This window comes from Silurus aristotelis (assembly GCF_946808225.1).
Source record: "Silurus aristotelis genome assembly, chromosome: 18".
Taxonomy (NCBI): domain Eukaryota; kingdom Metazoa; phylum Chordata; class Actinopteri; order Siluriformes; family Siluridae; genus Silurus; species Silurus aristotelis.
The window spans coordinates 3,419,354-3,432,630 of record NC_139591.1 but is presented as its reverse complement, the minus strand read 5'-3'; the positions used below and the strand labels follow the sequence as shown (position 1 = coordinate 3,432,630).

General features: G+C 39.6%; 2 protein-coding genes across 2 annotated transcripts in view; both read left to right on the top strand.

Annotated features, from left to right (window-relative positions):
• Positions 1 to 13,277, top strand: part of LOC310740911 (pro-neuregulin-1, membrane-bound isoform-like) — a 71,189-nt gene that overhangs the window by 42,290 nt on the left and 15,622 nt on the right. The window lies entirely within an intron of this gene.
• LOC310740937 (uncharacterized protein) lies at positions 2,859 to 7,231 on the top strand. Its single transcript, XM_083568160.1, has one exon. It carries the CDS (start codon positions 4,991 to 4,993, stop codon positions 5,726 to 5,728), a length of 738 nt encoding a protein of 245 aa, XP_083424286.1. The 5' UTR covers positions 2,859 to 4,990; the 3' UTR covers positions 5,729 to 7,231.

Here is a 13,277-nt window from a genome sequence, read left to right as displayed (position 1 = left end):
AAATGAATGGAATGGACAACATTGAAGCTTCCTTGGAACTTGTGTGTAATTAATTTTAATCGCAAAATTAATAAAAATGAAGAGTATTATAGTGTGTGTTTCTGTTGCCGTTTAACGTTGTTAGCTTCTATTTGTACTGAACCCAAAACCATGGAAAGAAATGTATAATTTTGGACAAAGATTGTTTGATGATTGGTGTGATGTTAGGTTTTATAAATTTTATTCAAATAAATGAGGTACAAAAAGTATGAACGTTTACTTCCATGTTACTCCCAGTCTTATCCTATTCTTACAAACTGGATTTAGAGTTATGAGATCATATTGCTTGTACTGCATAACATAATGTGGATGGAAGATCAACTTCAGCAAAACCTGAAAGCTCTGAATTTGATTTGAATATCTTCAGCTTCATATGGCAAGCCCCTATGGATAAAGAAATAAGAAAGGCTGAAATAGCCATTACATATGTTACCAAGTAACATATTACCTTTTTTAAACTGAGTGCTCTGACATGTGGCCTGCTGTGGAAGTAAGGAAGTAAAACAGTATGTCCTCAGGACTCGATCAAATGGTTGAAATTCCCTGTAGTCACATGATCGAACCTCTATACAGACTACCGCACAAACATGCTTACTCAGGCAAAGTAGGTTAGTTTTAATACAGCTTAAATGTGTGGTTTTTGTACGTAATTTAATGTTGAATATACAATATTCATGTCAAGTCTGAGTTAGCATAATACAAAATTTGGGGGATCATCAGGAAATGTACTTAAAATATGTTTCTTCTTCGTTTAAACAGTAAATAGAAAAAAAGAAAAAAATGAATGAAAGGTATGATGTTTTATCAATGTAAAGATAGTTTGTATTAGATGTCATTTGTTTGGTGAATAATTAATATAATATATATAAATGTGAAATTATTATTGCTGTAAGTTTTTTTTTTATTATTATTTTTTCCATTTTTATCCCCTTTTATTGAGGATTGACATGTAATAGGGAATTATTTATTTTATGCCTTTATTCTTTGAGTCCTGGAGTATGTATATATATTGTACATATGTGTACATTACATACTGATTACTGTATGATTATCAAATCATGGACCAATAATGAAATATTTTAATTGAAATTGATTATTGTATATATCCAGTTGGCACATTATTTCCTTGGTAAATATGTTTTGAGGTTGTATGCTTTAATCAGAAGCGAACGGAAAGTTTCAATGGAATGGATTTTGACAAAATCTTTTCGATTGTGTGACGTAAATACATTTGGGAGAATTAGGAAAGCATATGAGACAGGAGCTGTCCAGTAGGTCGGTGCTGAACACACTTTATCTTAAGAGGTGGCGTGTAAAGAATGAGTTAGTGTGCACTGAGGCTACGACAATGGAGTCGTCTTTCTAAAGCCCCGCTCAATCCTCAGTCGAATTACTTATTTTATGCCTGGGCTACATTACATATACAACTGGGCACAGGTCGCTGTGTGTGTGTGTGTTTGTGTGTGTGTATATCTGTCAGGCAGCACAGCGAGGGTCGCTGTGGGAGACGGATGAGCCTGTGGTGCAGGCACCAGCCAGTCGGGCAGGCGGAGATGAGGGCTCTTTACACACACATACACACACGTCTGGCCTTTTTATATTTGTCCTCACTGATCTAGACAAAAAGCTGCAGTTATTGTAAAGTCATAGCAAATGGGAGAGAAAGACACCAAACACATCACCCTCCCTCCTGGTTGCTAGCAGTGGGAAAGAGGACTTTACTCACAAACGCTGTCTTGTCCTGGCAACGATTTCACTCTTAAGATGGATGACAGGCCCACTTCTATTTGTCTAAAAGCCTCTCAGCAGAGAAAGCGCCTCAGCAGAGAATGGCAGCTTTAATGAATTCAAGCCAACCTCGTCCCTTGCTTAGTAAAAGTTACCATTCTCTCTTTTTGGCAAGAAAAGGGCCTTTATCTTTTAATGCACTTATTACTTTGTCCACCAGCACATAATCTTCTCTGGTGCATGAGGATTTTTCTAGGTCAGATCCCTCACAATTCTTTTCACTTCTCTCTCTCTCTTTCTCCCTGTACTATAAATAATTCACGTGACTTCCTTTAAATGCCACAGCAAGCAAATGAAATTCTTATCTTTGTTAGTCAAATAATTCCATCTGACACGTCTTTTCTCTTTATTTATTCGATGTGCTTCAAATCTTCTTACTGCTGCAGCCATGTATGGTCATACTGCTCCTCATACAGCCATGTATCACTTACTGAATTTGAGAATGTGTGATATAACACTGTAGGTGAAGAGTGCTCTGAGCAGTAAAAGAGTGCTTTAAAAAAAGTTATTTGGCAAACTATGGAGGCTACTTTAAAAAAATAACAAAACATTTATGACCCAAGAAAATAGACTATTTGATATCCTATGACTGATGAACTGTGAACCAATTATATGTAACTCGTGGTTATTCCATTCAAAATGAATGTTAAAAACACACAAAACTGGAATTTACCAACAGCATGCACACACACATGTTTATACTGTATATGACTTTTTATTTATTTACATTTTTTTCTTTTTCTTCTTCCTCCTATTAGTTAAAAATGATATTGAATACCATGCAAATACTGGGACTATTATATCATGTAAATTTTATTATGACAAACTGAAATAGTTTGGAGAGTTTTGCTATTGTTGATTTTTTTTTTTAAATACTCATGTTTTTATGTTGCTCAATAACAGACACCTTTAAATAACCAAGCCAATTCACAGCACAGTAGATTTATTGATTCTCACAAACCTCAACAAAAGGTTGACCGAGAGCAAGAAAATGACTAAAATGTGTAAGCACAGTTTGTGCTGAAGATTTTAATGTGATTCCATTTCAGCCATCGTAGCACATTGACTACCGCAGGCACAGCATCATTATTACTCCTTTTATACTGTGCCTGATTATGTCCTTTCAAGTTACAAGAAATGACTGAGATTCACAAACCTTTCTTGGTAGATGTGTATTGTATCCTGGCCTGATAAAAATGATAAAAATCGATTTTTATTTTTACATTCTGGCAAATTTGACCAACTGAATTCTGAATTCTAAATGGGTTGAACTGTAAAAGCCAGAATACACAAACTATAGGGATACTGCCAACTCAGTGTCTCACTGTCTCAGTGTTTTTTAGGGCAAAGTCCCAATCCCACAGATTTGTCCTCACCGACCTCAGGTACGCTGTTTCAGATAGTGTAGTGTGTTGCATTACACACCCAGTTGCAAACCAGATAAATGCCCAGCTATTGACTGTCTCAGGGATATTTGTTGACATATTAATCGAATAACCAGATGTTCAGTGCATGATAGAGTTGAAATAATGAAGAATATTTAACTAGTATACTGATATCACTGGAGGTAACAATGTAACAATGAGTTTGTTAATTCAACGCCTGTTAGTTTAAATTAATTATGTTAAAGATATAAAAGTGGTTTCGGTCCTTAATAAAAGTCTGCGGCTTGAACTGGTGGCTGTGGCCAAAAAAAACCCTGTTTTTACACAGTAACTCAAAATAGAGCTTTTCAGGACGTCTGTTCCTTACCTTGTAGTTTAAATACAGAGCCTGTACTGTATATTCCACGTTCTCCTGAGTCAGCAGTACAATGTAGGTCAGATACACATGATTTATGGAGCGTACAAGGAGTGTCAGGCAAGGAGAAAATACAAGCGTCCGTGTTTTTTAAAGTTTAAATGGGTTAATACAATGTTTTCATTCATATCTGCTTGTTCTGTTGAACAGTGGCCAGTAAAGGGTAGTACTCAATAAAACAATAGCTGCAGTCCCATGAGTAATATCACATGTCTCTGTCACCGGTGGACCTTTTTCCGCTCATAAAAACGCTCCTTTCATATTAGCATAATCAATGGTCTACAAAGAGGAGGCGGAGGAGAAGAAGTGTGCGTGAGGAAATATGAGTGAGCGAGCAGAGAGAGGTAGAGGGAGCTGCGCTGGGACCATCTGACTCGCTTGCCTTTGATTCGTTGCATTCTCTGTAATTGGATTAAGTGCAGACTTGCCTAGCTCCGCTGCTCACGTTCTGTTCAGAGCGCAGAGTGGGAGCGGCTGGAGAGGGAATATACTATAGGGGGAGAGAGAAAGATTAAAAGACAGCATGAGAGAAAAAAAGGAGAAAGAGGGAGAAAGAATACCCACGTGTGTATGAATAAGAAAACAAGGAAGAGAGCCAGAAGAGGAGGGGCAAAAGAGAGAGAGAAAGAGAGAGAGAGAGAGAGAGAGAGAGAGGAGAGAAGAGGCGTGCGCAATTCCTCACTCGTCCATCCTTCTATGTTGCGTAGCGAGGTGTGCGCCGTGCTAACAAGCAGTTCCTGCTCTTATTCTCGCTGCCAGCACATGGAGAGGATGGGCACCTGCAGTTCCTGGATGATTGAACTCCTCCCAATACCCACTGCCAGAGCATGACAAGAAGGCTCTCCTTTTGGCTGAACTCCCGCACAACCACTGCAATCCTCTTCTGCCCATAGGTACTCGCCGTCCTCCTATTTGCTCTTGCTAAGCCACGCTGCACCAAAGACCCAAGAGAGGGATCCACCCAGGTCGCCCTCACGCATCTGCCTTCTGAGTCCACTATTATTTATAGACTTTGTTTAGTGCTTTTGACCACAAGTTACCAAGTGTTAGGATGCCGTGAGAGTGAAGCCAGGAGCAAAAGGAGTCCTTTCTGTGACGGAAGTCGGAGCTGCTTCCCGGATGCTAACAAGGTTATTCTGTTGCTACTGAAGGCCATCTCTGCTCTCTCACTCCCTTCCCCCTCCTGCATGAACCGATAATGGACAACACACTTTATGAGCCACAATGCATGATGTTGAGATCGCCAGCACTAATCCGTATGAGTAAGGCTCTAAGCTAGGAGCCCGGCTTTTGGAGAGTGACCTTTGATTGAGACGAGGAGAAAAGAACAAAGGAGAACAAAAGAAGAGACAAACTGAAAGTGATGGAGACTGCTGGAGTGGACGATTCCTCTGAGCGATGTGGTGCACCTGAGAGTGCTGCATCTCCTATGGATCCCTCCTCCCAAGATCTTTCAGAAGCTGGTCCTGAAGAGGCTCTCGAAGAAGTGAAGCTGGAGGAGGATAAGCTTGAAGAAGAGGCAGAGGTAGTAGAAGAGGAGAATGGGGAGCAACACAGACTATTGGGATGCCTAGGGTTGGCAGCTGCTTCCTGCTGTGTCTGCATGGAGCTGGAACAAGTTCGTAACTGTGTGCGCTCAGAAAAGATCTGCATCCTACCTATTCTTGCATGTTTGCTGAGCTTAGCACTTTGCACTGCTGGCTTAAAGTGGGTATTTGTGGACAAAATCTTTGAGTATGAGCCCCCTACTCACTTGGATCCCAAACCTATTGGCCAGGACCCTATCATTATAGATGCGGATCCCACGATGGGTCTGCCTGTGTCGTTCTCACGCCCCACCTCAACTCAAACCCATCTGCCAGCCACCGCTTCTAAAATCCCTGCACGCCCTGAGGTGTTTGTAGAGGATGATTCCACGGCAGGTCCTTTCGCACCCGCCTCACCCAAGGTGAACAACTTTTTGCCCACCTCAAGAGTGACTACTCGATTAAACCCAGCCTCTCAGCCCACCCACAGAATCACAGCAGAACCTGGCAGGAACAACACACCAAGCCAACATGAATCTAACAACATAGTAACTAAAACATGTAAGTACTCCTAGTGTTTGCTTAGTGCGTCACTGATGACTCATAGAATGAAAAACTGTTTCATCTCAAATTGCTGTTATGAAACATGATGTAAATTATACTTACGCATGATCAGTGTTTCTGGGGATAAAAAGTTCTAGAGTGCTAGTGGTAGTGGTGCTGTTTTATATAAGTTAACGAGCTTTATTTGAAATAACTCAATTGCTTGGCTTCATTTGAAAATTCCTCCTCCTCCTTTAAATAACATAAATGCAAATTTTTACAGAATGTCAAAATTTGCATGGCCAATAATTTTAGGGCTCACTGATTAGAAAAGCCTGAGGCATTTCTTCCTGTTCTTAGGTGATTTGAATAATTTTGTTTTTGTTTGTTTTCACTAAACAAGTTTTACATCAGGGAAACCACACTAAGAGGTAATACATCTTGCTTGTACTCCACCTGAGAGTAGGCATGTTGTGGCTTGTCAGGTATGTCACAACCAGCTATGACAAAACCTCTAAAGAATGGGCAACTTTACCTAGGATTGAGTGTAATACGCACTGTTCTTTGTATCCACAACTGACAGGTACTACTCTCCAAACCAGATTACCTGCTATTCTACTTCATCAATTACTTTAGATTATAACAGCAGCAATAAAACATGGTACTAACATCCTTTCAGTGAGGACTGAAAAGCTTCCAACCTGGCTGATTCATTTGCAGCTCTTTAACAGGCATAGGCATTGGCGTTTCCTCTAATTCAGATGCTGTGGTGTGAGGAGACTTCCTCCTTTGGGTGCTCTGGTCCATTTCAAGGTCAGTCTGCAGAGGATCTAATCGATTCCCATCCATCGCTCAGCCACACAGAAAGACTATCCCGAGTAATGCTATCTTCCTGCCTAACTACTCTCCACCATGACTTTGAAAGCTGTTGGAATTATTGCTGTTGGAAAACAGCCAGACTCTCACCGTGCTACGAACATCCCTTACCATTCCCTTTATTCTCCACTCATCTATATGTACTGCATTTAGCTGTGTAGTATGGTATGCAGGCATCGATAGGAACTGGAGTAAATAGAAACAGAGGGAGTTAAGACATTAGGCAGTGACCTGCACAACAAAATGAAAAAAAATGGGTTTTGTATTCCAGACTCGACACAGTATGCATTCATTAAGAGAGATATCAAGTCCCCGATGTTTATCAGATTATAGTTTTATAACACCACTGCCAGGGGAAAAAAATCACTTGGATTTCTATTATGTAATATTATGTTTTCTATTATCTAATTAACCCTAGTTATATTCACATTTCTACTACAGAACCATGCATTTCAGTTAGACCTATTTGTTGGTATTTCTATCTAATCAGAAGTATATAGCATGTATTACCTAGATCAAACCCCACTGGATCACTAAAAGCCCTTCCCTTTTTAAGCAGCATGATCAATTGTCCAGGACTGAAATGGAAATGCGTTCTTGTTGGTAATCTCAGTCTAAATCAATAAACGCAGAGAGCAGGTCAGCTGCTCCAGCAGGAAGCCCAATGAAAGCGATAGTGATTGTGACCCTGCCGGACACCCACTGACCGATCGGGCAGAATGAACGACCTGAACGGAAACATCTTGCGAAAGCAAATATATCAATATATATCAATAATCCAGTTGCATATTTGTCTGTCTGACAAATAGATACACGAGAACTGCATAAATTAAAATTTTTGTACAATACGATGCATAATAATCAGTTTCTATTATTAATACCTATTATTCGTTTGAACACATTAGTTTAGAGCTTGTGCATGCTGCATTTTTTTGTGTTTAGTCTTATAAAATGTAAAGGAAATATTACCGTGTAGAATAAAAACAAGCCCAGTTTAGCCAGTTAAGTCTGTTATTATATACCTCATATATCTCATACAGTGCTGATTAAAGTACTCATCCTACCACAAGACCCATCACCTAATTTCAGTAATTAAATGCGTTTTTTTTGTTTGTTTGTTTTTTTTATATAACAAGAGATTTACATCTGGACAAAGCATGAACACAACAGTTGTCTTGTCTTGTGCATCATAGGGAAGAGTAATTGCAGTGCAAGGCTGTAATTTGCGGTTAAAGGGGTGTAAGATTACTGTTATGTCATAATTGTTCCTTCGGTCCTTTGTAGTTCAGGTGGCTGTCTTGGTTAGTAATTTTCAGTCAGTGGTATGCTAATCGCAGGATGTACAGTAAACCTATGGTTACGCCTAGAGAATTGTAAAGGATTTTTAACGTATATATTTCAAGCTTGAATGTGAGTTTTAATATAAATTGTTTAAATCTTGCATGTAATTCTTTACTGAATCTAAAATTCAAAAAGTTTTTCATTTATCAGTATAATATAAATTGAGTTTATCTTTTCCTTTCTGGAAATGGTCGATTAGAAAACCACTGGGAAAATTTGGAAATGGAAACTTTTTTTTATTGCAGAACTCAAAGTTCTTTCACAGCCCATAAAGGCAATCATGTAGGTTCCTATCTCGCATCACAGACAGTTATTTAACTCTAAGGGTCTTTTCTCTTATTTAATAATGTATGCATGACTGCTGTGCGAAAGGCAATTATTGATTGCAGAAGCCTGTCTCACCATCAGCTCTCGTCAGTGATTTATTTGTATTTTTCACGCTTGTTGCTCTCTTCTTTGTTCGTTCTTTTTAAACCTCACATCATGAGGAACACTCATGAACTAGCAATGATATATTTATCCAGGGCCCACCTGCTCATTTTCCCTCTTGTCAACCTTTGTTCTGGGTTAATTAGGTTCACGTGGGGGTCATGTCACACTTAGCAAATGAGTATCGGCCACCACAGCCATCTTTTAGAAGAATTAGCATTTCAAATTTCACAGCTGTGTGCGATTTTGAGTTCTTTGTAATTTGGGGAAAAGATGGTGTGAAGCAAAGTAATCAGATATGCTCTTTAGCTAATTTTCCCTGCCTAATTTGCCAGACTTGGTCCAATTATGCTGAATTTCTTGTATCAGTAATGCAATTGGCAAAGACTGGAATTCATTATTAAAGGAAACGCACAGAGTAGGGACCAGTTGCAAGGTTAGTCAGATATTTGAATGGAAATTAAATACATAAATATGAGTCTGTGTCAAAGGTTATACAAGCTTTTTTATATCGATGTTAGTACACAAAGAACCAAAAGTCAAATACTATATGCTGATGATATAGATCATGCTTTTTCTCCTTTCTTGCTCTCTCTTCGTTCTTTCTTTCTTTCGTTCTGTTCTGAGTTGTGTGTTAGAGCTGGTTGTAATGCCCCTAAAGACCCACCGTTTGCATTGACATGACTGCCCGTCATGTCTAGCCACCCCGTATCTTACCCCAAATGATCTCAGCTGAAACACACAAATGTGTGACGTTGAACTGCAGGGTAGTTATTCGACCTCTGATCTCTGTTTTTCAGTCCTTTCGATTTAAATGCGTTAAAAAGTGAGCGTGGATGTCACCGAGGCAGGTATAAGGGTGATGAAGCCCTAGATGAAGGGGGAACGGCTAAAAGTAGATGCCGTTAGATCTGTGCCATTCCGAATGGATTACGCTAATGGCTCCTTGCGTTTGATCTTCCGTTCTGCCCCAATGACTCAGCGTGCAGACGGTCACGTCTCTCCAGATCCTTTGCTAATGAAAACCCCACCACTTTGACCGTGAAGCTGAGGTGAGCAGGATGCATTTAAATTGGTGATGAATGAGCATCCATGCTATTTGTCAGATAAAGTCCATTACCTAATGATGTTCTGTGCGCCCATCTGTCTCGCGGTAGACACGACGGTCCTGCCTTTTTAGCTTCGAGATTTAGAATCCTTTTTTTTTCTCCTGTGGCCACAGCAGAACGTGTTTAAAGCTTGAAAATTATGCAGTGTAGTCTCTCTATAAATAATCGCACAATAGAGATACAATCAGCAATACCGACTGAGGAAGCAAATAATAGTCTGGGACAGTTTGTGTCTCAGTTCAAGCTCAGAATGCAAACGAATGAGAGTTGTGGCATTATTACTGTATATATTTAAGACTATATGAATATATGTCCTTTGAACCTTGCTTAAAGGGAAATCCACCTACTTGAACAGAACCCTGGTATACAATTGATTATATGATACTATTCCAGAAAACCAGTTCCCCCTGGAGCATATGCAGCACAAGAATATTGTCTGAATGCACATCGGGTTTATGTTACAGTGCAAGGTCAACAGAGACGAGATGCACCGCATCAGCACGTTTCCTCCGTGTCAATGTCCTCTTAATATCGAATGTCCAATATTACTAACTCCGATAACAATTACCGTTCAAACCAGTTCAGCAATTTTACAGTAGTTTTAGTGTAGTGTACTGTATGCCTACCATTCATTCATTTAGTCTTATATTCTCAGTGGAAGCAAATCCCACTGTCTGCGTTAGTAAATGGAATGAATGGAGTGACGTATAATAGTGCTCTGCAAGTGTAATTGGGCGTGACGCTGTGTAGAGCATGTGGCTGTCTGCCATCTCCAGACGAGATCGTTAAATTGCTTGTAACAGGTTGTATTGAATACTGCAGCGTGTCACAACGGTTAAGACCCACCTTGAAACAGGTCCACGCCTTTTAACGCTTCCTTTTGTTTCTCTTCTCAATTGAAGATGAAGAGCTGTAAGGGTTGTGGGATTGTAGATTTTCTTTTATTGTGCCATCTACGGTTCCAGAAGGAATGGCATGATGAATGAAAACTTGTCTGTACTTTTTTAGCATTTATGGCCCCATCAGTTCAGACAATATTAACAACACTATTAGCAGAAATGCCGCCCCAAACCGAGACAGACTCTCCACCATGTTTCAACACAAGCCGCTTGCAGTTCTCTCCAAATCTTCTTCTTACATATTATTGACAATTTTACTCGAAAACCCTGATTTGTCATCCCATAATACTCTTCTCTGATGAGCTTCCTTTCAGTTTATATCAGCATTAGAACATCTTAACCTTTTCACCCTGTTCCCTTTATGAAAACGTGGTTTCTTGGCTGCTACCATTTCACAAAGACCATTTCTGATCAAGCTTCTTTTGAACTTGGATGAAGCTGCCAGATACTAAGCCAGGTACTTGCTGTACCTTGTCTCGGTCTCTTAAATAAAATAAAAAAGTCTGAGAAACTTCTTATTAGACTTTAAAAGTCTTCTCGGCTTTTCAGTTTTCTTTGTTCCTGACCTCTTGGGATTCGGCTTGTAAAACATTTCCAGCGTTGTGTTGCACTTTTTTGAGCAAGTTTCAGAAATGAAATTCAAATGTACCTTCTTATTTTCCTTAAAATGGTACATTTCCTCAGTTCCAACATTTTATATGTTCTCTAATGTGAATAAAATGAATAAAAAAGTGGGTTTATGAGCTCTGCAAATCATTGCATTTTGCACAGCGTGCCAACTTTTTTGGAATCAGGGTTGTACATTTGGACCCTAGATACTATTGTGGTTTCAGGTATCAATACATGATATCAGTTTTAGTTCTGGTCCTCACGTTATTCTCATGTCTTCTGGCAAATCGGAGTGACCACCCAGGCATTGCAGTGTAGAAAAAAACTCACAAGACCATATAAAAAAAGTACATCCTGAGTAAGTAGATGATCAAATATCAATGAGAATGAATGTGCTGCATCATTCACCATTAAGAAGGCCGTTTAAACGGCTGTAAGTATGCACAGGCACAGGGAGTCTGCAGAGGAACATTAGCAGGGGTTGCAGTGCTGCAGTGGAAGCTTACAGAAACTGCTTCAATGCAGTCTTTCTCGCTTACTCTCCTTCAGTTTCACTCTTCATCCCCCTTTTCAGTCTTTCTTTCCATGCTCTTGCCCAGCATATATGCAGATTACAATTTCGGTGCATTTTCTTGTTTCCACACCCTAGTTTTCTTTTTATGCCCTTCTCCTTCTTTCCTCCTTGCTTAAACACCCCCACCTCTCGTCTTTTTCTCCCCATCCCTCTCTGTCTGCCACACCTTGCGGGGTCTGTCGCTCTTTTGTGCACCACGCCTCCACTTCTCCTGCAGTGCTAAAGATAGCACGCAGTGGTTTAGTAACATGCCATAATAATTGTCATCTGTGTGTTAAGTCCTGCATCCTGTCCATCATGTCTGAAACCACAATACGTTTCTCCATAGTGGGTCAGTGCTGCAGAGCAGGAACAAGCAGCATGTTTACTGTCATTGTGTGAACATAGAAGTGAAGGATAATTTAGGCTGCGCAGCACAAACCGCCCTCTTTCTCTGTCCGTCTGTGATTCATGCACATGCTATTTTTCTATAAGGACCTGTGACGTGACTCCTTGTTTCATTTTCCTGTACAAACCGGCTCAATATGTATAGCGTCTGCCATAAAGACGTAAAGATGAACAAACCAAACATGTGCTTTACCTGCTTTCCCTAGGTCTCTTTCCAGCCTTTGTCTTTATGTCCTTTTGTCTTCTTTCCTTTAATTTGAGAAGGTCAGAAGATGATAAATCACAACCTTTAATTGCTCGTGTCCTGAGGAGCTTTATCATATAGGGGTTGTCAAGCTCTGTTCTTCATTTTACAACTGGATTTACTGATTCAATTTGTTTAATTGCTCACGAAAATGAATTCTATATGATAGGGTGTGGTGCTACACTGGGCCATTTCTGTTACCACCCTCAAGTCGAGCTTTCCCCAGTCATTATCTTAATCTCTTTTTGACGTGCAGCCATCTATCATGAAGAAAGTTACAGCTACAGTTCCAGCCATCATCTATGTTAGAAAGTTACGGCTTCATCTCTTACTGTTGTGCTGACACTGGGGAGTCCTTTCAACAAAGCTAAAAAAAAAACATAAATCTTTTCAGAAAGCTTCATTATATTAGCAGTTACAGATGTTTGCTGTATGTTATGGAAAATGAACCTTATGAGAATGAATCGTGTGAGATTTGAGCCTTCAGCAGCACCGTGGTCAAACTGCTGACTCACGGCTCTTGTTGCACATAATTTGGTGAATTCTGGTGAAAATTGTACAGTGTAAAATGATCCAGAAGCAACTTTCCATTAGGCAAATAAGTTTGATTTGAGATTGAATTATAAATGGGTTTGAAGTGTCTCTCCATATTGCCCTTTATGGCCCTCTGATCGAGTGTGTTTGTTGCTAGTTTCAAACAATGTACAAATGGTCACCGAGCTACAATGTTTCGACTTACGATTTTTCTAACTCACGATGACGATATTGTTACAATTGTAAAAAAAATTTGCATTGCAGGCAAATGTAGCAGCATGTGCTATGCCAGCACATACTAACATACTGTAAACTATACAGTATGGTACTGTAAATCTCTGTTTTGCTAAATTATGTTATACTGTCATTTGTTAATTAAATGTACTGTAAATTTTTAACAGTATACTGATCACTATTATTTAAGACTCCTGGGTAGGCCATGTCTCGACTTACAATCTGGAGATCTCGACTGTAAGTCGGGGACTACCTGTTATTATTCAGCTTTTCCGGCTTAATAATTGTTCATAAGAAGCAGAGCGGAGACAGTTAGCAACTATGCTGTTGGAGGCATTATACAAT

What these genes read in the sequence shown, in the direction of transcription:
- LOC310740937 (XM_083568160.1), top strand. Translation starts at nt 4,991, where the DNA reads ATGGAGACTGCTGGAGTGGACGATTCCTCTGAGCGATGTGGTGCACCT.